Below are 24734 nucleotides of genomic sequence, written 5' to 3' on the forward strand. Positions count from 1 at the left end.
CTGAGAGGCAGGCGGCTCGTCCAGGGTGACAGCACTGCGGGCGACGGCGGGCCGGGTCCGAACCCAGCTGCGTCCTCAGAGCTGGCGCCCTGGCTGCATCCAGGCCTCCGCAGGGTCCTGGGCAGGGGGGCCGCGTTGGTGTCACTGTGTGCGGACACGGCATGGGCTGGGAGGTGAGCAGTCAGCAGCCCAGAGAGGCCCTTGGGGAGCTCTGCGGAACGATGAGGCTTGGGGAGGGGACCCCAGGAAGTGACCTCACTTCCCTGGCAACCGGACCCAACACAACTTAGAACCCAGATCATCGGGCAACCACTCTGTCGAGAAGCCCCTACTCAGCTCACCCGGTTGGTCAACTCAGTTCAACTCAGTCACACATGTTCTGCTGCGTCCCAACACCCCGAGGCCGCGGTCCCCGGAAGGCCCGCAGCGAGGGCCTGGGCCAGCGGTGCCTGCGCTGGCTCAGCTCTCACCCCAGGCGCCTCTGGCCTTTTGGCCACAGGGACCCAAAGGTAACCCAGGGAGGCCCGGGGCAGGCCCGCCCAGGCCGGGCCACCACTCAGACCCCACCCGGGTATAGCCCCACATCCCCTTCCCTTTGCTGGTGGAGGTGGGCAGTCATGTTGGGCTGGGGTGGGGGGGCCTGCCTCAAGCACGAGCAGGTCAGAGGCCTGGGGGGCCTGTCACGTCCGCACGCCGCGTCCCAGATGGCGGGCTGGGCTGTGGCCAGCCGGGCAGGGCCCTGCCGCCCGAGTCGAAGCCCGTGCCCTCTGGCTGTGTCTCTTCCCTCCCGGGTGGCCGTCTCAGCTGACCAAGGCCCCAGTCTGATCTGGCAGCAGAGGGTCGAGCGGGAAGAAGCGGGAGTGGTCCTGGCCGGGCAGGGCTCTGAGACCTCTGGGCCGGGCCGGCTGCCGCTCACTGTCATTGCAGAGCCGGACACTGCAGGAGCCGCTGGATCAGGACACCCACGCCGCCTCCCCGAGCGAGGGGCCGCTGCACGCTTCCCAGGGCCAGCACCAGCTCCGTGTGAGTCTGCACACGGAGGGGTCCCCGCCACCACGACGTGGTGCGGTTTCTTCAAGTTGGCCCCCAAGTCTTTGGACAGAACCCCAGTAATTCCTGACAGCTTCGTATTTGTGGTGTGACAAGATGTTGCAGGCTTGCCTCCTCAGGCCTGGAGCTGGCTTTTATGGCAAAAAACTCAGATTACTCTCAGAGGGAAATAATATTTAGAGACAATCATCTATACTCCTAGAAATCTAGGCAAGGGATAACAAAATCTCCAGGCTTGCAGGGCTCAAGATGCCCACTGCTGCCCATAGCTCTGTGAGTAGGAGACACTTATTCTAGTTGTTCCACTGCCTCTGACCCTTGGTCTCTCCTCTCTGCTCCTGTCTCCTCAGTGTGCTTCTGTGTCTGTCCTGAGCAGGGTCTGTCAGATAAGCAGGAGGAGCTTCTGTTACATCCTGGTAGCCCACAGGGCTGTCCACCCTGTTACATCTGCCCACACTCCCCACCTCCGTAACCCATCCCACGTCCCCCTTCCCTTCCTCCTATCTGATATAATTCTCTCTCTGCTCTGTGGAGGCTGGCCTGGCCTAAGAGGATTGGAGCATTTGCTAAACAGGACCAGAACAGGGTCAGAGAACTGGCTGTGGGGAGACCCAGGGGCCAGGATGGCCACAGAAGGGCAGCAAAGGAACTGGAGACAGAGGAGCATGTAATTGGTGTGAGGATACAGAGACCATGGACTGGCCCCAAATGTAGACTTTGTAGGTACTGATCTATATATGAACAGATTTATTGATTTATAACAAGTTAACCAGCCTCTCTATAAACTGACAATTGAAAAGCCATGAGGAAAAACAGGAAATGAATCCCTACCTCACATCATACATACACAATCAATTCTAGATGCTTTAAGACCTAAATCTGGGAGATACAACTATCAAGATTTTACAGAAGAAAACAAATCTTTATGGCCAAGTGATAATGAAAGCTTTCTTAAACAAGAGAAAAGAAAAAAGCATTAAGTCTGGAGGGGAAAAGTACCCCCCGCCACCACCCCACGAACCCTGAGCTGAATACAAAGCAGTAGATGGGGACCTCAGACTGATGCCATCTGTAAACTGTTCTCAGTTTGTGACAAGGCAAGTAGGCATTGAGCCTCAGCTTTCATGTCTGCTTGAAAATAAATGGGGCTTATCTTGTGAAAGTTAGTTTGAATGTTTATTAATAAATTTATTTTGCTTTACGGCCCATCAGCAGGCCACTGATGGGTGAAAGAGAAACACTGGTTCATCACAACAGATGAGAAGCAGCACCGAAACAGACATTAAAATCAAGAAATTCTAGTTAGTAAAAAAAAGGGGGATATTTGCAACACTTTAATTACCAAGAGGGATCTAAAAATAAATTCAGACAAATTAAGAAAAATAGTTCAAAAAAAGGGCACTTTACAAGTATTCGTAACTTCCTGTGAACACATGAGAAGGGCTCAACGTCTCCGTCATTGGAGAAATCAAGGCGAAAATCACGAAGAATCCGCAAGACGGCAGACTGGCAAGCACTGAAAAGGCCCCGGTGCCCTCCAGCCCCGGCAGGCGCGCTGGCGGACGAGGCCAAGGCCGCGTGGGACGTTCTCGGGCACATTCCCCAAGGCGGACGCAGGCCGCGGCGGCCGTGCCGCTGCCCACCTCGGAACCAGCCCCGCCGCAGCGCCCTGGGTTTTCCGGGGCGGGGAGCCGTGAGGGCCGCCCAGTGGACACGCAAGTGCGCCCCCGCGCAGGCAGGACAGACGGAGGGACGCGCAGCCCGCGGAGTGACCAAGCCGCCACCTTCTCCACACCCAAGTGGACGCCACGCGCCGGCCGCTGGGGCAGGTGACTATAAATCCAGAAACTGCCTGAAGGCCGAGCCGTTCTCATCCACAGAGTCACTGTCCTTTTGGTACTCAGAGAACAAGGGGGAGGGGGGCCTCTGGGAGGGGTCCTGGGTCGGGAAGAGATCTGTGAAATTAAAGATCACAACAGGGTCCGGCCAGAAGTCCGATGCGTACGGGTCGTCAGGCCAGCCTGGGGCCGGAGCTGGGACTGGGCCTGGAGCAGCCGGAACGTCTTCCTGGGCCGGTCCCATCTGTGCCAGCGCCCACCCGGCAGGGCCGTGGCCCGAGACGCTGGGTTCCGGTGCTGGGAGCATCCTCGCGGGGCTGGGCGGAGAGGGGCTGCAGACACCCGGGCCCACTGGGAGCGCCGGGCTGCCCGGGGCTCCGTGGCCCGTGTGAGCATTGCCGGGACCCAGGCCTTGCGCCTGGGACAGTCGCTTCAGTCGAGAGCGTTTGGCCCGTCGGTTCTTAAACCACACCTGGGGAGACAGAGAAGACAGGGAGGAGGCGTAAGGGGAGGGGCCATGCGCAGTCGCCTCTGCCGCGGATGAGAAGGCCGGGCGAATGCCTCACGCCTCCCTCAGCCCCCAGACCCAGTTAGAGGCTCCTGGAGTTCAAGAGGCCCCCGTGGACTCGTGCAGAGGGCAGGAGAGGCAGGGCCTGGCCCCAGGAGCTCAGGGGCCGGAAGGTGGTCTGCCAAGAGGGTTCCCTGAGCTCGCAGAGGCCTTGAGGTCTGCGCTCCGGGAGACCTCGATGTGGAAAGGTGGCCCACTCGGGCGAGCGGTGGGTGCCGAGGTGGGGTCGGGTCTTGTGGTAACCGGGGGAGGAGGGCCAGTGAGGGCGCGCACCTGTACTTTGTGCTCCTGCAGGTTGAGCCTGGCCGCCAGGACCTCGCGGTCCGGGTAACCCGGGTACTCGTTCTTCCTGAAGTGTTCTTCGAGCACTTTCAGCTGTTCTGTGGTGTACACCGTGCGCTCCTGCCGCCGCCTCTTTGGGGCTCCTGAGCACCGTGTGGGACCTGGCCAAGGGGAAACAGGGTCAGATGAGCCCTACTGCCAGTCCTCCCACTGCCTGGGCCAGGCCTTTGCGAGCAGGTCGGGGTGCGCAGGCCTGAGGCCGGGAAGCAGTGCATGGATAAGTGAGTGGCATCTGGGGTTCTTGGTCGGACCGGCTCTTCGCCTTCCAGCCCTAGTTACTGCACCTCTCTGGGCCTCAGTGTCCATATCTTTGAAATGGACCTGGTGACAGCTTCTGAAGTAGTACAGGGCCCCCAGCCTGGGAAGGCAGGCAGGGCAGGCATCCCACCCCATCCAAGGGCTGAAGTGACCCTGACATTTGCAGGGGGCCATGTGTGCTGGCTGTCTGTTCTTCTTACCCCAATAACGTAATTCAACTCCCCTAAATCTACTAGGACCCCCCCCCCCAGCACAGCACAGGAGGCCCTCGCAGTCAGCTGGGCCCTTCTCTGGATGCCCAGGAGGCCTCCCATCCTCAGCCACAGGATCCCACCCGCACAGCCCCACCGCAGGCCCAGGCCCCTCACGGTGACCCAGACTCACCCATGAGAGCTCGATTCTCCGCTCCCTCACTGCTGCTCTGCTCTCTGCGCTTGAGGCTCTGTCTGCAGATCTGGGGTCTGGGGCTTGCATGCCAGCTTTATGCTATGCTTGCCTAGGCACACCCTAAGGGGACCCACCCTCTCCTGCCCCACCCCCTTGCAGGAGACACAGTGATTGATTAATCCTTTTATTATTGAGCAATTGCTGTTCACTGGGCCCTGTCCTGGGGGCTGGGAAACCCCCGTGGTAAGACAGCCTGGGTCCTGCCCTTTTCCCTTGTGAATGAATTACCTGGGTCTGGTTGGCTTGCTGGACTCAGGAGCTTGCGTCCCAGGAGTCCAGTCTCCTCCCTGCCCCTCCTGCAGCCGCAGAGACCTGGGTCTGAACATCAGGCTGAACTGGCTTGTGCTAAGGTCTCCGGGGGCCTCGGGTCAGGGGAGAACACAACTGACAGTGCTTGTCCCCAGGGACTTCTGTTACGATCAGTGAGGGATGAAAATCACATCAGTGGGCAAGTACCACTTGGGACAAAGCACAGAGATCTTGTTACCCGATTCGCCTCGCTCAGGACCCCCGCTCGCATGGGCAGTCCACCAGAAGTAGACCTTTCAGGCGATGTTCTGCCACGATTGCACATCTTTCCTGCTGCTTGGGTGGTAGGTAACATATTGGTCACTTCACCAAGTCAGTGGTGCTGCTGTCAACTGGGGAGGAGTGTTGTCAAGCCTCATAAATATGCTAGGGCCGCAGCAGTGACCAGGAGAGCAGTGGCCCTGCCCTCAAAGATTTTGCAGTGTAGCCATTTATTTGGCCAATAAAAGCATAAATAGATGGGCAGTCTCACTAATACTATTATTATGAAAATATACAAAGTTTTGGAAAACATACAATTTAAATGTGGAAAAGTTCATGGCAGCAATAGTCACAAGAGCTAAAATGTCGAAACCAAGTGGAAATGTCCATCCATTGCTGAAGGGATAAAGAAAGTGTCAGACATTCACACAATGGAATATTTTTTAACCATGAAAAGGAATGACGCCCCGACACAGGCTACAACTTGGGTGAACCTTGAAGAAATTGTGCTAAGTAAAGGAAGCCAGATGTACGATTCCATTTATATGAGATGTCCAGGACAGACAAATCCAAAGAGACAGAAGGTAGGTAAGCAGTTTCCAGGGAGTAGGGGGAGGGGAAAATTGAGACTAACCAGTGGTAGGTGTGGGATTTCTTTTTGGGGTGATGAAGATGTTCTAAAATGGACTGTGGTGATGGGTGCATAGCTCTGTGAATAAAGTGAAAAACTGAACTGTGAAATCTGAATTTTATGTTATATGAATACACAGCACTAAAAATATATAAATGAATGCAAAGCTAATTTTATTGCCCACTGGATTGATCAAGATGGTTGGGACATAGGATGGAGAATGTGTCTTTCTCTCACTGCCAATGGAATGTAGGTTGGTAAAGATTTTTGGAGATTTTGGAAACAGAATTGGCGACATCTGATAAAGGATCGAATGAGCGTGGTACCCTTTGACCCAAGTGGTTTTTATCATAAGAGACTTATCCTGGGAGAATTCTTGACCACTGTGATCAAGCACGAATATATTTACTTGAACTACCAATCAACTTTGTTAATTGAACTAATTCACGTCCGTGAATAAGAGAATGATTAAATAATTCTCGGCAATGTCAGACTGTGGAATGCTAGTTAACAGTTGAAACGAATGAGGGGTAGAATTTTTAGTAACAGCTGATGACTTTCAGTGTAGTCTTTGCTTTGTGTCTTCCTTTTGCCAAAAATAAATGTGTCTGGAACAGAGCTCTTGTTATGCTTTTTTTTTTTTTTTGGTCCTGAATCTCCTAGTCTAGAATGAGAAAAACGCACAGTTGATGACTAATGATGTGTTAAGTGATTGAATGAATGTGTGTGCAGTTTTTGACATGGAGTAATGTCTCAGATACATTGTTCATTTCTGAGAATGTATACATTCAGTGAGCACATGCAGAAGGTATATATAACTTGCATCCATAATATATTTAAATTGACAACAAAACACCCAGCAAAGACGTGTTACCCAGGGCATATGGGGAATGTTGTTCGTTTTTCTCTCTTTCCTACTGCTTAATTATTATTTTTCTGTTTATTAGTATTTTTTCAGTTTGCAAGCATGAAAACAAGGGCAGTTTCTGGCTCTGGCGTGCCTGGGCCACGCGGATTCCTTGCCCTCTGTTCTTCTAACCGGATTCATCCCAGGGCCGTGTGAAAACCCAGGGACAGCTTGGTGGGGTGGGATCTCCTGAGGGTTCCTCCTTGGGCTCCCAGAGTGCCGTCCAGTTCTCAGATTCGGATAGGTGGGAAGACCTTCCGTGGCCCAGCCGGGAAGGGAGTCAGTAGAAAGATGGGCTAAGAGGAAATAATTACTTCATTCATTTTTTATTCAATCAGAACAGAAACAGTGGCTGTCTCCCTCATCCCTCAGTTCCTTGGTCTCCCCCGCAGCCCCTTCCCCCGCATGTTCTGATTCTGATCCTCCCAGTGTGGTTGATCCATTTCCTTCTCCTGCCCCCAAGATGCCACAGACGGCGAGACCTCTCCCTGCTCTCTCAGCAATGAGAGGCATCACTCCATGTAGGGGATGAAAAAGAGCAAGCTGGGCTTTGGAGCCAGTGCTGGGGAGATGGAGAGAAGATGGGGCGGGGAATTTGATCTCTGCCTTCAAGAACCTTCCGGCCTGCCTTCTCGTCTTTGGGGTTCCTCTCTGTGACTCTAGACATTGCCCTGCCTCTTCTTTCACTGTTGAAACACAGTCGACCCCCGCTGTTTGCAGATTCCGTATTTGCCAGTTTGCCTGCTCGCTACGATTTCTCTGTAACACCGAAACGAAGACGACTGCTGTTTTGGTCATTCACAGACACGCGCAGAACTGTGAAAAATGCGAGGGCCTGACTTCACGTGTTCCCAGCTGACCTGGAACATAAGGACAGTCTACTTTCTTGTTTCAGCTCTTATACTGTAAACAAGTGCCCCTTTCGAGGTCTATTTAGGGCCACATTTTGGGGTATTTTAGTGCTGTTAAGAATCGTTAAGGTTTTATAGCATAATATTTATCATTGTAACCATTCGTTAAGTATACAACCCAGTAGCAGTAGACACATTCTCAATACTGTGTAACCACCCCCTCTCTATACCTGAAACTTTTTCGTCATCCTTAACAGAAACTCTCTACCCGTTAAACACGAACCCCTCCTTCCACCCTCCCCTGGGAAGCTCCCAGGCAGCTTTTGCAGTATTTTCTGTCTCTGTGAATTTGATCTCTCTAATCACCTCATGTAAGTGGAATCATACAGTATTTCTCCTTCTCTGCCTGGCCTGTTTCACTAAGCACGATGTCTTCAAGGTTCAGCCATGTGTCAGAACGTCATTCCTTTTTATGGCGGCAGAATATTCCATTTTATATGTACACCACATTTTGTTTCTCCATTCATCTCTTGATGGACCCTTGGGTTGTTTCCACCTCTTGGCTATTGTGAGTAGTTAGCTGCTAAACACATGGGCATGCAAGTATCTGCGCAAGTGCTTGCTTTTCAGTTCTTTTGGAGGTCTGCTTAGAAGTGGAATTGCTGGGTCAGATGGTATTTTTTGTGCTTTTTGCTGCTGATTTCAACTGTTTAAAATGTCCCCACGCGTAGTGCTGAAGTGCTGGCTACTTTCCTTCCAAGAAGGCAGTGATGTGTATTACAGAGAAAACCTCCTTCAGGTAGACGCTACAGTACTGTTGGCTATGAGTCAGTGCGAAAGAATCAATAAGGTGATATATTGATCAGCTGATGAAGACGCAAGCAGAGTCTCCCAGAAATGTAGGAGCAGAAATGAATAAGATAATCCAGGGTTTGGGGTGACTTTATAGAACATAACTACTCAAAGAATCACAGCAAAGGATGTCAAAAGTGAACTCCCAGCTTGGAAGGGAGGGGCAGGCATGACCAGCTCTAGGATCTAATCTGGTGGGGGAGGAGTCGGGAAAATTCCCAGCCAAGTGCCAAGTGCATGGAAGTGTTGAGCATCATACCTTCTCTCTGACCAGACAGGTTTCACCTCCTCAAGTTCCTCTCGAGGTCTCACCCCTGCTCGATCCAGCAGATTCTGGAAAGAATGTGGTAGTGGCATCTGTGAGTTCCTGGCCCTCTCTCTAGCCTTGGGGACAGTCCCAAGAGCCTTCATCAGATGCTAAAGGGAAAATGACTGCCCTCAGGGGCTGCCTGCTGCCCCGCTCTGCTCTGCAGACCCTTCCCTAGTCTGACTGTGGTCCGTCCTGCTGGGAAACAAAGGAGGGCAGTGGGGATGGGGGGACGCTCCTGAGGGCAGCCCTCGGGTCTCCAACATCTGCCCCATGAAAACGCACGTGCCAAGAGTTAATAATTATAGAGGAGAAAATAGGATCCCTCTAGAGAGGAGAGCTGGTCTGTTAGGCTCCTAGGTAATCATAGAAGTGGGAGTTAAAGGTGGGAAAACACTTTCCAGGCATGGGTGGTAAGACATCTCGGCTTCCAGGTGCCCCTCGGTCCCCCTACCCCTCGGTTCCCTCTCTCTCTGCCCTGTCTCCTCCTGGTGCCTCAGTATGCGAGTAGCCTCAGACTTCCATGTGGGGTTTCAAGAAACCAGGAGTTTTCATTCTATCCAGAGGTCTCGCCGCACCCCCCCCCCCACAGCCCATCTCATGAGTGTCCCTCTCCTGACTCTGATCTAATTATTCCTTGCTCTGCTGAGGCTGGCCTGGCCTAAGAGGGCTGGAGCATTTGCTAAATGGGACCAGGACAGGGTCAGAGACCGACTGTGGGAAGACCCAGGGGCCAGGGTGGCCCGCAGGAGGGCATCACAGGAAGTTAGGAGATGGAGGAGCAGAGGGGAGGGGAAGCGGGGCAGAGGGATGTACTCCCTGGCTGTTTAGGAAACATGTAAGAGTCGATCTTACTGATTTAAAAAATTTATAATGAACCTACATCCTGATTTCCTACCCATGTTCCCCGATGTGTCCCTTGGGACTAACAGAGAGTTCTGGAGACAGGGAAAGGGGGTTACAGATGTGGGAATCTGGGGGTGTCTGACTGGGGCCCTCAGGGATGACCTGGAGTTCCTGACCTGGGAATTCGGGAGGGGTCTCACCTGCCAGCAATCTTATTCAGGGGCCGTGGAGTCTACCTCTGACATGAGGCATCTTGCAGCTTTTGAGTGTTCAAATAAAACTTCATTTAAAAAAAATATATAGAATTTTAAATACACTGTTAATAAATTTTAAAATATTTAAAAATTACTCAGTTTTAACTTTGAATATCATAAATAGCAATTCATATAACTGATCTCAGCCAAGCTCTCTGAGTCCTCGATAATCCAAAAGCCCTGGGGTGAGTCTGTCCTGGTGAAGATCCTGTTCAGATTATGGACAATGTGTAGCAAGATCATTGAGGGTATGGTTTCCACGGGCAAAGAATATTGTTTCTATTAACCATTAACTGTGTGTCTCTGGGTAAGGCTCTTCTGTGTCTGTGTCTCAGTTTTCCTCCTCTGAAGACCTGAATTGGTAATCCTTACCTCTGGTGCTGACAGTTTGTTTAGTATACACACCAGTAGGAAGGCTCCAGCTGTTCCATCAAATAGGATCCTGAGTTTGGTCAGTACCTCCTCCCCAAAGTAGGGGAGCAACCCTTTCCATTTGCCTGGGCTCAGGGGGTCCTGGGATGTGGGGCTTTTCATGCTAAACCAGGAGTCTCAAGAAGACTGGATTGGTTGGGGTCCTTATTTTATCCCTCTGGGGCCCCATCTTGTGGGAACCCTGTATGTCCTTACAGTCCAGTCACTACAGGGTTAATGTCCCTGGGACCTGGTTCAGCACCCCAGGCTATGCAGTCACTGTTGGGCCCAAAGAATATTCCACACACACATACATTCATACACACACACCCACACACACATCCACACACCCACACGTACATACAGAGGCAGTGATTACTGGTGGAGACAGGACGTGTTCAGAGTGGACTTGAGCCCCCCCCCCCCAAAAAGAATGTCTGAGCCTTCTTCCACAGAAATTCACTGGCAGAGAAGCGCAGACTGAGCCTTTTGATGTTCAGGATAGGATTCAGCCTTTGATAAACAAGACAGTAAAGTTCCAAATGTCAATTGGATATAGTCAACGTCTCAGCCAAGGGGTCTGAGCCCACTCACCTTCAGCTTATGACTTCCAGTGAACCCTGAATCCGCTGAGCGGAGGGTGAGAGCCCACCTCACTGCCCTTCGCACTGCGCGTCTGATTCCACACGTGCCAGGGCGACTCGGAGGGGCGCCTGGAGTTCAGCACCACGGACAGAGGCGAGGCGGGGCTCCCGCTCCTCAGCGGGGCTCCCCTGCAGGCATTTCTCCCCGCACTGACCAGCCAGTGGTCCCAGTGACCGCAGTTATACTGAGACAGGAGGCCCCTCCCCTCATTCCTCCCCCGACCCTCAGGGCCTGGGGGAACAGGCCCTTCTGTAAATGCTTAGTGGGGACGGGTAAACAGAAGTTCAGGCCCGGACCAGGGAGACGGTCTCCTCTAGGCTAAGAGGACTGTTACTCAGCAGATGGGCAGTTTGTGCCTGTGGGTGAGGGTCTCACCACCTCAGGGCTGCCTTAAACAAGAACAGATGGGGGATGTCGGGTGTGGCTGGCTCTTCATGCTGTTTTTAGCTCCATGTATTTCCTCAAAGTTCAGAGCTTGACACTTTCACTCTCTTTTCTGCACCCAGCTAGCACTGCCTGGACCCCGGGGAGGGGGGTAAGTGGCGGAAAGGGAGGGGACCCCCCCGTATTATCCATCCCTCAATGGGGGAGGGGTCATCTGTGGCTGACATCCCTGTTGCTCCCTCCTTCCCATCCAGCCCAGAGCTCTCCTGGGACAGGGCTGAGAGCTGAGAGTCTGGATTTTCAGTGAATAGGGGGAGGGAGCTCCTCATCTGAGAGAAGGAGCTCCAGGGAGTCAGTGGGTGTGACAGCAGGTAGGGGGAGGTGCTGTGTGAGCTGTAGCACCTGTAGTCCCATTGTGGGCTGAGGTCACAGATTTCAAGGTGAAGTTGGCCTGAAAGGGTGCAGCTGTGTCCCATAGAAGAAGGTGCTGGGGAGGAGACAGTGACCCCTCCCGGGACAGAAGGAAGGCATCCGACCAGATCTCAGAGCCGCACTGCAGGGTCACGTTCCCTCCCCAGGGCACCGAGGCCCCTGGATGGGCTGAGAGGGAGGGTTTCTTGTACATTCCTGGGGAGAGGGAGGGGTGATGTGTGGAGAGCCGCCCACTCCCCATGCATGCTTGACCCTGAGCTGAGGGACCACTGTCCTCCCCCAGTGAGTTACCTGAGTGCCAATCTCCCCACCACATATAGCCACTCCAGGCCTGGGTAGATGACATGAGGTTGAGAATTCAGGGACGGGCCTAGGAACAGCCCAATTTGGGTTCCAATTCTTTTTTTCCTGCAAAAAGCTTTGTTGTTTCCATTTGGTCGAAGGCTCAGGAGGGGGCTCCAGGGTAGTTAAAAAGCTGCCCAGTGTCTACAGAGAGGGGCTCCAGGCAGGAACCCTGACAACGGGGCCCTTCCCAGTCCGCTGGGCTCCGGAGGCTCGTGGTGGTTCTTGCAGCTGAGCCTTTAGAGGAGAAACTCTGCAGCGCAGCTGGGGCCGTCCGCCCGCAGAGGTGGGTCAGGCGGTCGTCAGCTCCTTGATGCGCGTCACCTGCTCACCTAGGACGCGGTTCTCCAGGAAGTCATGGGGGGAGGGCGGGGTCTGTGCGGGCAGAACGCAGGGCGTGCGAATCCCAAAGGGCCTGGTTTGGTTTCTCCTCCGTGCCCTCGGGACTCCTGTAGCACCCTGGGTGTCCCCCCGGCGCATCTCCTCTGCCAATTCACGGGAAAAGTGGCCCCTGTCCTCCAGAGCCACGTCGTCGCGGTGGAAATAGAAGCCCTGAGAGAGTCAGGTGTCAGTGGCCGGCAGATGCATGTCGACCTGGCGGTGGACGGCGGCCTCCACCTGGATAGAATAACTCTGATAAACCTGCGAGCTCACGGTTGGTCGGCAACAAGGAGCTAAGCTCAGAAGTGGTGTTGGCTGGTCCAGGAAGCCAGGGATTGATGAGTGGTTGGCTCCAAGGCTGGGAGTGGAAAAAAGGTGGAGGGTGGTCGCAGGCTGGAGGAAGGGGCATCCTTGGTTGTCTTCTGAGCAAACTCTGTGGAGGCAAAAGGCAGATCCGCGGGACCCCAGCACACTGCCTTGTTTCAGTTCTAACCCTGTTTTTTATATTTATTGTAGACCTTGGCGACGTCACTTCCCTTTCCTAAGACACTGTAAATGCAAATCTTCTTCCTTCTTCCCTTCCTTCCATCATCCGGACAATCCACCAGTGTTTACTGAGCAGTTACCATGTCGGAGCTGAGATTCCTTCCCTGGACTCATGGGGCTCTGTGTTGATGACAGACAATACACACGTTTAGACAATAAATAATTTGGCTCTGGTTTTGGTAGATTGTAGAAAAAGAGAAAAACAGGGCAGTGAGATTCCTTATGATGGGTGTATGGGGGACCTTCTGGAGAAGGTGAGGCCAGGACTGGTGGAGGTGAGCACCAGCGTGGTGCGGGGACGGCCCCCTCAGCCAGGAAGAGGGCGAGCTGGTCTAAGAACTGGAGTAATCAGGGACTGCTACACTCTGGTCACACAGGCTCTAGTGCACCCTGCACGTGTCCCTGGATTGTGTCCTTAAGGGAAGAGGATAACTTTCAGGAAACGGAAGTACAAACACACAGCTGTGTTGAGGTGCTCCCCACTCCGCAGGGATTGGACTGCAGGAGGGCTCCATGGTGATGATCAGGGATAAAGCTCCAGCATCAGCTCCCCCCTAGGTGGCGAGTGGGCCAGCATTCTCAGTGGCTTATGAGCATTTCTCAGGTAACCCTTACACAAATCCTACAGCAAAATACATTCGCAGCTGAATGGGGTGAGTCAGGAAGACTTCTTTGTCATTATCATGGTCTAGGATGTTTCGAACGGAGTCTACGACGTAAAAAATTGGCTCAAGGATTTCCCCTCGAGAAGACACAAATGTGGCAATAACCCAGGTTGTGTGTTTTTCTTCAGGTGGAGGTGGTTAACGTGGATGAGTTTGGTTTGAGGTCGGAGGCAGCTTCGCTGGCCCCGTGATGTTGGGTCCTCAGCTCATTCTCATCATCAGCCTCTTGGAATGTCAGGTGGAGATACCTGGAATTTACCTGAGGGCAGGTGGAGACCTTGGATGGATTTTTTTTGCAGAGGGGAGGCCCGCCGTAGATCCAGCTGGGGCCATGAGTGAAATACCTCAGCGGGGCGGGAGGTCCTGGTATTGAAGGGCCCGGAAGGAGGCGGGCGGGGTCGCCCCACAGCCTCCTGAGTCTTCACCTGAGCTCGGCCAGGTGCTGGACCAGGGTCGTGGATCAGAAGGGCTCAGGGGCACGCCTGTTGAGTGGGCTCATTGTCTGTGAGATGGGAGAGACTGAAGAACTGAGGGCTCCTCCACTGTGCGCCTTGCCTGTCTAGAGGGGCCAGTGGGGCTGTCACAGGACGCATGGCCTCGGGGGAGGAGACGGCTTGGGGAGGTGTTTATAATACTGTCAGCCAACACACAGGGAAACCGCCAGCTCCCACTGGCCTGGATGTGGCTTTGTCTCCTCCTCTCTGACGGCCTTGTTTCCAGCAGCAGCAGCACCTTCTCGTCATCCTGCTCCATCAACACCTCTGAGTCATTTCTGCCTCCTCAGCACCTCTTGTCCGCTAGACATTAACTCTTCACCTGCTGCTGCGGACCGTGTCTGCATGCTTTGGGCAAAGCACGATTTGCAGACATGAACTGTGCTCTTTGTTTGCTTATCTGTTCATCAGTGACGGGCATTTGGGTTGTCATTTTCTGTCCACTGAGTATAGCTCAGTGCACACACTTCTGTGCACACACTTTGAATGTCTGTTTGCCACTTTTTCTTTCTTTCGTTGTGGTGGGAGCACTTAATATGAGATCTACCTTGGGTACACATTTTTGTGCACAGTGCGGGGTTGTCAATGATGGGCCTCTAGTGGCACAGCAGGCTTCTAGATCTGTTAATCTTGCATAACTAAACATTCACCTAGAAGTGGAACTTCTAGGTCACGTGGTAATTCTGGGTGTACCTTTTTAAGGAACTGCCAAATTGCTTCCCACAGTGGCTGAACCATTTCATATCCCCACCAGCAATCCATGTATATAAGCTCAGATTTCTCCATATTCTCATCAGCAATTGTTATTTTTTTTCAAGTTATGGTCTATCTAGTTGGTTTCAAATAGTATTCACTGTGGTTTTATTTGCATTTCGCTAATGACTAAGGCACTGAGCATCCTTGCATGTGCTAGCTGTCCGCTTGTATATCTTCAGTGTAGAAATATGTAGTCATGCCTTTTTAAAAACGATTGGGTCAGTTCTTGTTGCTGAGTTAAAGGTATTTTTTATAGTTTAGGATAACTGTGCTCTGGTTAGATGCACAAGCATTTGTTTCAAATTTTATAACTTGTCACTCATACTATTGATAGTGTTTTTTGATGCACATAAACTAAGTTTTGGTGAAATTGAATTCATGTACTTTTTTCTTTTCTGCTTGTCTTGTTAGTGTCCATGTAGGAGACGACTGTCAAAGTGAGAGTGGTGACTACTTACTATATGTTTTCTCTAAGAGAATGTTAGCTCTTATACCGATCCATTTTGAGCTAATTTTTGGACGTGGTGTGTGTGAGGTCCAGCTGGGTTCTTTTGCAGGTGGGTGTCCAGCTTTCCCAACCCCATTTGTTGAAGAGGCTGTTCTTTCCCCATTGAATAGTCCTGACCCCTGTTGGAAATCGCATGTGTGGGTTTATATGTCAGCATTCAATTTTATTCCAGACATGAGTCTGTCTATTCCTTGCCGACAGCACACCGTTCTGATATCTGGGGCTCTGTAGGGAGTTTTGAAATGAGGAAGTGAGTGGCGTCCAACTTTGTTCCTCTTTTTCAAAAAAAACTTTTTTTTTTCTTTTGTGGGTCTTTTTACAATTACCTTGACTCAGAGAAATGGCTTTTCAAAAAAAATCGGCAGAAATGGCCTTTTGGGTCTGATAGGGATCGAACTGATTCTGTCGGTTGCCTCGAGAGTGTTGTCACGTGCACGGCATTAAGTCTCCAAGCCAGGATGCTGGGATGTCTTGTCTTTAACTTAGGTCTGTTCCAGTTTCCCTCGACAAGTTAACAACGCAAACTGCTCAGTGTGAGTATTGTGATTCTTTGATAAACTCGTTCCTGGGTATACTTTTCTTTCGGCTGCTGTTATGAGTTGACTTTGTCTCCCTAAGTAACGTGCTGAAATCATCAGCCCCAGTCCCTGCGAAAGGGCCTTTTCGGAAGTACAGTCTCTGCAGAGTCATCAAGTTAAGACAGGCCGGTGCCTGATTAGTGCGAGTCCTCATCCAGTGTTTCTGGCGTCCTTAGAAGACGCAGAGAAGGGACACACGGGGAGAACGCCAGGGGAGGGCAGAGACACACGAGGAGGTGTCGGCCACGCAGAACTGGAGGAGAGTGTGGCGAGTGCTGCCACCAGCCAGGAGGGACCTGGGCCAACAGGCACTAGGAGGAGGCGGGAAGGCTTTCCCCCCAGAACCTTCAAGGGCTCGTGGCCCTCTGACACCTTCACTGTGGACTTCTCATCCAGAATTGTAAGAGGAGAAATGTCTGTCGTTTCAGTCTCCCCAGATTGCGGTAATGTTCCAGCTGCCCCAGGAAACGAATTCAAGGTGGAAAAGCACAGTGTTTGCAAGGCGGGGCTCTGGCATCCAGCAGGCCGGGCTCATCTCTGGATCTTTACAGTCTGTAACTCTGAGCCCCCGATCTCGGAAGCTCAGCTTCCTCGGGTGAACACGGGGATGGTATGAGCGATGCCCTCCCGAGGTTGTGACAGGACCGGTTACTGCATTTCAAACCCCACACAGCTGCCCGCCCCCTGGTGTCTGAGGGGGACAGACATTGCTTTGGAGATATTTCCCTGGGGATGCTGTGAGACTCAGCACCACCGTGACCCAGTCCTGGTCCCTGCGGTACCTCTAGCGGACCTGGTATGGATGGGGTCCGTGGGGGGAACACAGGCTCATGTCCAGCATGAGGACAGAAGCAGAGAAGCCCCTGCTGTGTCCCCACCACCTGCAGTGACACTTTCTGTTGGGGCATTTGCAATGCCCATGGCCATTGTGCACATGCAGTGATTGGGGACAGTTGTCTGGTCGTGGCAGGCCAGTGTGCCTGGTCATGCTGGAGCTCAGAGCGTCCCCCTTTCTCCAGGCATGATGGTCACACGCCCCGTGCTGTGGAAATGAGGCCAGCACATCTGGGACCCCAGTGCTGGGAGAGCCTTGGAGCAGATGGGAGCCTGTCTTCAAGGAGCTCCAATTTCCGCTCTTCTCCAGAAGGAAGATGTGTAAGGGAAGGAACTACTGCCTGTGTTGTGTCAGTTATTTCAGAGTTGGTCATTGGAGGCTTTCTTCTGTAGGAACCTCTCCACCCCCCAGATGTCATCTCCACTTCGGAAGACAACACCTGGCTTCGGGATACTGGGTCTGTACTTTGAGCTCAAATCTCCAGGAAGTTTCTATCTGGGAGTGGAATCCAGAGAAAGCTGACCTCAGTTGGCAGCTCCCCTGCACAGAGCTTCCTGCTTAAAATTACAGAGACTGGGGTACGATGGGGACCCGGACCATGAAGCTGGGAGTGAGGGTCCTGTCAGCTGCTCGGGGCGGTGGTTGGTTGGGTTGGGTTAGGAGGCATGGGGCTGAACAGGCAGATTCTTAGGGTCAGACCCATGCGTGGTTTAGATGGTGGCCTTCCTTCAAGAGACTTAGATCGTCTTTACAAAGGGGGAGATGACCCCCACCTAATAGTTGCGTGGTGGGGACTCGGCAGTGGTGGGTGCGCAGCCCCGCCTTGGGCACGGCGGCCAGGAGGCACTCAGAAAGTGGCGGTCTGCGCCGCGGGGCGCGCAACCAGGTAGCGAGCTGGCTTCGTGGGTGGTGAGCTGTGGGATGGGATAGGGCTTCAACTGGGCTAAGTGCTCTGAAGGTACCATCTTGAAATTTGAACACGGGGACCTGCTTGTACATTTTGCCCACAAAGTATTATCCATGCCTGCCTCCACAGTTGTGCTTTTGTACTTGATTTGCTCATTTTAGTTTGTCAGTTCCTCCTCAGTTGTGTGGAGTGGAAGACAGGAATCCTTGTACCAGGGAACTGAGAGACGGGCAAAACTTAAATAAGTAAAAGGAGAGGGGGGCAGGGGAGGATGTTGGCTTGAGTTACAGCAGATTGCAGTGTGCGCGCGTGTGTCCATAATAAACTTTTTTTCTGTCTGTCTTTTCATTTGCAATCAGCTGTTCATCCATACGTTCTGTCAAATTATATCTGCAGAATCAACTGTATTTCATACCGTGTCACATGTGAAAACGAAAGTAGGTGTGAAGCACGTGGATTCTGTTCTCTGGCCCCTCTTACTCTGGGAGTTGTGTTGGGCAGCAAACAGATAATTGTCAAACATACGTTTTGCACGATGACATCTATTATGTTGAATCAATCCTTGGAGGTTGTAGATGAGACAATAGAGAATCATAAAAAGTCTGCGCCTCATGGAAGGCTGACCTTGAGGCAGTGATGTGTGAGGATGGAATGGAGAGCCGTGGAGGGTCTTGGCTGAAGTAGGCGGGTGGTGAGAATTCCACAGAGAAGGAAGCGAATAGATAAATGTCCGGGGTGGGGAGGTTGCTGGCTGCTGAGTGCCGCGCGGACTCTGGCCGGCCCGGGATGTGGGCTGGGCTGGCGTCCCTGCGGCCCGCACCGCCTCATTCAGGCAGTGCAGGGCGGGGCGCACGCGGGCAGTCGGTGTTAGATGGGGGACAACAGAGTCAGAGAGAACAGAGTCACAGAACGTGACACACGGAGTCCCGCAGGAGAGGGAACCACTTCTCTCTGCAAGCACTCCTGCCTATCGAGGGCCAAGCAGAGGCCAGGCGTCCTGGCCGTGGTTCCAGCCAGAAGCGGGTCTGTCTGTGATCCGCAGCCATTGCAGAGAGGGTTACAGCTCGTGTTTGCACGAACCCCCATGTTCATATTGGTGATGCCCATCTGAGTTCAGATTCTTGGTTTCTGGTATGTTCAGGAGCCCTCAGGGAACCAGTTTAATTCTGCAATGCGTGTCGTCTGGTGTTGGACAAAGAGTGTGTTCAGAGGCCCAGTTTCTCACCTGGGCGGCGGCTCAGGCCGTGCTGAGCAGGCGGTGAGGTCCCGTTGTGTGGCAGACACGATGGCAGCGTGGGAAGTACTTGCTGGGACAGATCAACAGCCCCTCTGTTGTAAACGCGGTCACGAGCACGGGGTGGCAGCTGCCACCAGCCGCCTTCAACCCCACCTCACTGAATCGTCCGAAAAGTGGGAGAGGCTGCAGAGCCACGAGCAGCCGGTAGCAGCAACGAGGGGCAGACTGAGTCTCCGAGGGAAGGTCAGGACGGACACCGCCAGCGCTGCGGCAGCCCCTGCGCCCTCCGCCCGCCCGGCGCCGACGGCCGCGGCGCTCGCGTGGGACTGCGCCGTCCTCTTGCTACGACTGGAAGTTTGAGCACGTGTTGTCTCCCGCCGAGCTTCCCGTACTAGAGCGACCCTGCACGCATGCTCGCAGGGCTCTTGCTTGTTCACTCCCCGCCCCGCCGGAACACTGATCTGTACGAGGCAGGAGTCTCACTTTGTGGCCGTCCTGCCGCGTGAATCTCCGCTGCATCGAGCGCCCGGCCGTCGTGCTTGGCGAGACCGTGCTCTGCGACTCTGTCCGCTGTTCGCGCGCGCGTCTCGGTCACGCACACGGTTGCTTCCCGGCTGCGAGCCTGCAGGTCGGGGCGGTTAACGGGTCGTCGTTCCCCGCTCTGCAGATCGACGGGCCGCTGTGTGCCTCTGCCGGCAAGCTGGTGATGCTCAGCGCGCGCAGGGCTTTCTCCCACGACTGGTATTTCCGCAGGTCCCTCTCTTGCCGCTCTTGTGGATGCGCTAGAGTTTTGGCATGATGATTGCACTGAGGCTGTGGTACAATGACGTGGAAATGATCTTGTCTTCAAGCAGCAGGAAACATCCACGCACAATGCGGTACCCAGGGAGGTGGGCATCTGGGTCAGACACACTACTCAGGAAGAGCAACTCCATCTTTACTTCCCAGCCGCCCCTTCAGGGGATTCACATGAGCACCTTGAGGCTGGCCATGGAGACAGTATTTACACTAAGAAAGAGACAACTGCTACAAACCTGCACTTTTTAAAAAGCTGTATATTCTTAAAGCCTGTTTATCAGCACACCGCCTGGCTGTCATTTCAAACACCAGGGTCTTCCTTCAGTCTGATGCTGCTTCTGGAGACCCTATCCCAGGTGTCATCTGATGAGGATGGAAGGACTGAAGGGTCCGCAGAGGGTTTCAGGGAACAGTTCTGGACTTATGTGCTCCAAACTGGACCCTACTATCATCCATTTATTCAGCTGCTTAAACCGTATTCTGTTTCTGAGCGATGGGATGGAGGTCAGTAGCACACACCAGTGAATATGGGCATTAAAAATTAAGCAAAATATATTACAGGAAAGTGGACCAGGACCCGCAGGTGTGTAAGGTGCGGACACGGCCCTGCCGTGTGGGATGTGCCTCACGGCACAGGGGGCGAGGAGCCGGGGCAGCGAGGGAGAGTCACAGCGGCAGGGAGGGAAAGCACCACGGTTTAGGAGAGGAAGGGCCTCCCCAGGACTGCCCGCCCCTCTCCTGCACCCACACCGCGTCTCTCCCGCCACGGTCTCGGCAGGCAGTTCACGCATCGTCCCCTGCAGACTCTCTTGCAGGACCTCCTGGGCACATGAGACCATTTCGAGGCTCTACCGCGCTGGACGGTGCGTCATTCCCTCTGTGTTTACCTCCTGGCCGCATCTTGGGCTCCTCCAAGGTCGTGTCGAGCCTGAAACAGCAGGATCCCGAGGCCCACCAGGATCAAGGCAGCCACGCCCATGCGGATGAGATTCCCCAGTGTGTAGTCCTGGGGGCGTGAGCCTAGGGATTGTGCACAGAGAGGCCACTGAGGTCAGAGCAGATCAGAATCCCCCCACAGTCCTGGATGTCCACCCAGGGCACCCGCCTCCCTTTCCAGGACGTGACCCTCGGAGCCCAGCCCCGTAGCTGAGAATTTCTCTGCTCACCACTTATGCGGTCTGACGTGTTTTGTGATGGGTGGGTGGTGTCAGCTGCTCCTGAGAATCACACAGTGGGGGTGAGTGAGGGGTCGGGGAGACACAGCCCTTGTCCTGGGGTCTGTGTTGTCGGTGCCCCCAGTTCTCACAGCACAGCTGTCACACGGCCCTGTGACGCGCCCTGTCTCTGCCCGGCCAGGCTCCCTCTGTGCTCCTGGACTTTTCATCCATTTATCCTTTTATTAAATTATTCTTCATGCAGTTAGATATAGTAGAGTGAGACATACACACACTCATGCAAATATCTATTTTCTACAAGTGGTGTAACAGCAACAGGTACTGAAAGGCTTATTCCTGCCTTCTCGGGGGGTGAAATACATGGGAGACCACAACCAACGTGGCAACATACGAGACGGAAGATACAGAGTTTTGGACAAATATCTGTAAATGTTGAAGTGGAGGAATAAGTGTGGTGTTTCTACATGAGGTATATATTTACCTGTAGATAAAAGATACATATTTACATACATTTTATTAAAATATGTTACATTGTATATATTACATCCAACACATAAGTACACATGTATCCATGAAACGCTGAAGTTACACGTCAACCTGTGCATCTGTATTACGCTCTGGACCCATGTGTAGACTGCATACGTGTGCGTGTCTCTATATGGGCAGACACGCAGGTGAGACAGGGAGGAAAGCAGTGCGTACACAGCTGGGCGGGTCAATTCCTTGAAATAAGCAGGTGGTAAGGAGGCAGGTCTCCAGAAAGGTCTCAGTCTGCTCTTCAATAAGGAACAGGCCACGCCTGTGGGCTTAGAGAGGGGGCAGAGGCGAAGGGGGCTGACATTCGGCACTGAGCGCATTTGAGACACAACAGGGTCTACAGGACACAGGAGGGAGGCCCCCGTCATCGCCTTTCTCTCTCTTTTTGCACAGATTTGTGTATTTATATCCGCAAGCATTGCCGAAAAGTTCTCAAAACAGGAGAGAGCAGTAAAAGTGCACGCACGGAGCAGAGCAGACAGGAGTGCACACACACGTGCTGTGCCGTCCCCCCCGCGCCCCCCCAGCGGCCCTGCCCGGGCCCTGCTGAGTCTCCGTGCACTCGGAGCTGCAGGAAGGCCCCCGGGCGAGCGCAGGAGGGCCGTGCAGAGCAGAGCCCGCACACGGGACGCTTCTCTATAGGCCGGTGTCCGGGGAGCTGGGACCCCAGAGGCTCGGGCTCTGAGATGGAGTCGTGGGCAGGGGGGCTGTGTCCCCCGTAGCCTCTGTGCTGGCCCCGTGGAGGCCACTCACCTGGCCCGGGGTGGGGGTCGGCCTGAGAGAGCCCAGCCTGGGGCTGCCGGGCGGGAAGCTGGGGGAGGGCCTGACCCCCGGCCTTGAACAAAGCGTATCTTTTGTAGCCAACATCAGAGCGACACTGGAAGATCAGGCTCTGTCCAGAGATCACTAGAGATCCCTGTGGGGTGAGGAGAGAGGGCTTCCCAGACACACCTGGGGGAAAGACCAGCCCTGGATTGTAGGGGCTGGTCCCTCCCATAAAGCCTCTCCTCCCATCCTGGCCCCCAGGTCTCACTGTGTCTCACACTCTGTGTATCTTACCAGTGAGCCCCACAATGTGGCCTGACTCCACCCCTGCCTGTGGGGCTCCCCTGGGAGCAAAGAGCCCAATAAATAGTCTAGAGCCTCAAAAAGTATAAGAGACCAGGATGGGACTTCCTCACCTGAGACCTGGAGCTCCAAGGGGTCACTGGGCTGTGACAGCAGGTAGGGGTCACTGCTGAGTGAGCTGTAGCACCTGTAGGTCCCCCCGTGGGCTGCGGTCACAGGACTCAGGGAGAATTCGGCCTGGTACTGCCCACCCTGGGACTTTGATCTAAGACGCAGCAGGGGATGGGCTGCCCCCTCCTTGGACAGAAGGAAGGTGTCTCTGGAGAGCCTTGACTGACACAGCAGGGTCACACTCTCTCCTGAGGCCACCGTGGGGCCCGGCTGCACCGAGAGGGAGGGGGTGTCACGCAGCCATCTTAGAGAGAGGTGGGTGGTGAGGGGTAGCCGACCCACCTGATTCTGAGCTGCAAGTGAGCAGGGCTTCTCTGAGGACCCTCATCTCCTTCCCATCCCCTGCCTCTCCCTGTCTCTCCCTCCCCAATGGCCCCACCCCTTGATCCAGCATCACCCCTGGGGCTCCCCCAGCAGGGCCTGTGCAGTGTCTGGGTCCCTCACTGACCTGCTGGCTCCTCACCTGACACCAGGATGTCCAGGGGGTCGCTGGGGGCCGACCACTCGGAGGAGAGGTTGTGTCCCCCATAGCATCTGTACCGGCCCCCATGGAGGCCGCTCACCAGGCCCAGGGGGAAGTCGGCCTGAGAGAGCCCAGCCTGGGGCTGCCAGCCAGGGCGCTGGGGGAGGTCCTGACCCCCCTCTTTGGACAGAGTGAATCTGTCATAGCCGATATCAGAGCGACACTGGAGGGTCAGGTTCTGTCCAGAGGTCACAACAAGGCCCTGTGGGGTGAGGAGGGAGGGCTTCCCAGACACTCCTGGGGGAAAGACCAGCCCTGGATTGTAGGGGCTGGTCCCTCCCATAAACCCTCTCCTCCCATCCCGGCCCCCAGGTCTCACTGTCTCTCACACTCTGTATCTCTGGTCCAGGAGCCCCCATCCCCCACCCTCTCACATGGTCTCTCCTCTGAGCAGGGACCCCAATAACCAGTCTGGAGCCTCCAAAGGAATATGGGGCCAGGATGGGACTTCCTCACCTGAGACCAGGAGCTCCAGGGGGTCGCTGGAGGCCGAGCACACCTGGGGATTCCTCCTGTAGCAGCCGTAGCATCTGAACGTCCACCTGGGGCTGGGGGGCACGGGGCCCACAGGGAACAGGGCCTGGGTCTGCCCGCTGGGCTGTGGCTGTGCGTCCAGGACCCCGGAGGGCTTGTCTTCCCCTTCCTTAGTCAGGATGAACCTGTCGTATCCCTGCCATGAGCCACACCGGAGGGTCACGTTCCCTCCTGAGGTCACCACGGGGCTCGGCAGGGCTGAGAGGCTGGGCTTGCTGTAGGCTCCTAGAGAGAAGGGGGCCGCTTGTTCAGTGGGGCTCACGGCTCCCTCACCTCCCCCAGGGCTGGGCGGTGAGAGGGGCACGGCCCTGGGAGCAGCCCCCCTTCCTGAGGGCAGAGCCTGAGGCTGGGACCCCTGAGTGTCCTCTCACCTGTCATCACCAGCTCCAGGGGGTCACTGCGCTCTGACCAGCCAGTGAGGCTGTGATAGTAACAGTGGTATCTCCCTGCGTGCTCCTCCGTCATGTGTGGGATGGAGAACTTGGCCTTGTGCCCGGGCTTCAGTGGAGGCTGTGTGTCCCAGGGGTTTTGGCTTCCCTCTTTATCCAGACGGAACCCCCGGGCCCCCAGGGTCCCCTGACACCAGATGGTCACGGGCCTCCACCAGGGGATCACAGAGCCTGGCTCAGCCCAGATGGTGGGTTTGGGGCGGGTCCCTGGAAGGAAATCAGAGGCTGGGGTCACAAGACATTCCCACCCCCATCCCCCAGCTCTCAGCCCCACAGCCCCCAGCCTCCCCCATCCTTCAGCCCAGAGCTGCTGTTCCCTACCCCCGTTGCCGGGGGAGGGGCTGGCCCGTCCCCACAATGAGGAGGGGGGAGCGGGGACACCTGGGCACAGACTCACCTGCCTGCACCTGGGTCCTCACGCCCACACTCAGCCCTGGAAGAGAGGTCCCTGTAAGAGAGTCGCCCTGAACCTTGAGCAGAACCTCCCCTCCCCCGAGTGTCCTGAGCCCCGGGGTCTCCTGACAGAGCAGGCCTGGCTGTGGGAGGGTCCCTCCAGGGTCCCTCCCCGACGAGGACCGCCCTCCCCTCCTCAATCTCACCGAGACAGAGCAGGGCCGTGAGGGTGGGGGTCATGGCGCCTCCTCCCTGTGGTGCAGGCTGTGCAGATGGAGGAGACACGGTGCCCTCAGCACAGAGA

General features: G+C 54.6%; 2 protein-coding genes and 1 long non-coding RNA gene across 3 annotated transcripts in view; 1 reads left to right on the forward strand and 2 right to left on the reverse strand.

Moving 5' to 3' along the window:
- LOC140698325 (leukocyte immunoglobulin-like receptor subfamily A member 6) overlaps positions 1 to 24734 on the reverse strand; it is a 36846-nt gene extending 12112 nt beyond the window's left edge. Inside the window, exons 1-2 of the mRNA XM_072968390.1 lie at positions 24637 to 24734; positions 24435 to 24470 (exon numbers count right to left, since the gene is read on the reverse strand). Of these exons, the coding sequence (XP_072824491.1) occupies positions 24435 to 24470; positions 24637 to 24670 (70 nt within the window). The 5' untranslated portion in view covers positions 24671 to 24734. The remainder of the gene's footprint in view (positions 1 to 24434; positions 24471 to 24636) is intronic.
- Positions 270 to 2216, forward strand: LOC140698334 (uncharacterized). The gene is made up of 3 exons (XR_012076075.1): positions 270 to 509; positions 928 to 1023; positions 1912 to 2216. It is a non-coding gene; the product is annotated as an uncharacterized lncRNA (long non-coding RNA).
- On the reverse strand, positions 2884 to 4444 carry LOC140698554 (tetrapeptide repeat homeobox protein 2-like). Its single transcript, XM_072968851.1, has 3 exons — positions 4441 to 4444; positions 3730 to 3899; positions 2884 to 3360 (listed from the first exon to the last, which is right to left on the reverse strand). The coding sequence occupies exons 1-3, from the start codon at positions 4442 to 4444 to the stop codon at positions 2884 to 2886; spliced, it is 651 nt and encodes a 216-aa protein (XP_072824952.1).

The sequence above is a fragment of the Vicugna pacos genome, chromosome 9, assembly GCF_048564905.1.
Source record: "Vicugna pacos chromosome 9, VicPac4, whole genome shotgun sequence".
Lineage (NCBI taxonomy): Eukaryota > Metazoa > Chordata > Mammalia > Artiodactyla > Camelidae > Vicugna > Vicugna pacos.

Excerpts from the sequence above, each read along its gene's own strand:
- LOC140698554 (XM_072968851.1), bottom strand. Across the intron at positions 3,361-3,729 it reads TGCAGGAGCACAAAGTACAG|GTGTGGTTTAAGAACCGACG; the intron begins GTGCGCGCCCTC and ends CTGTCTCCCCAG.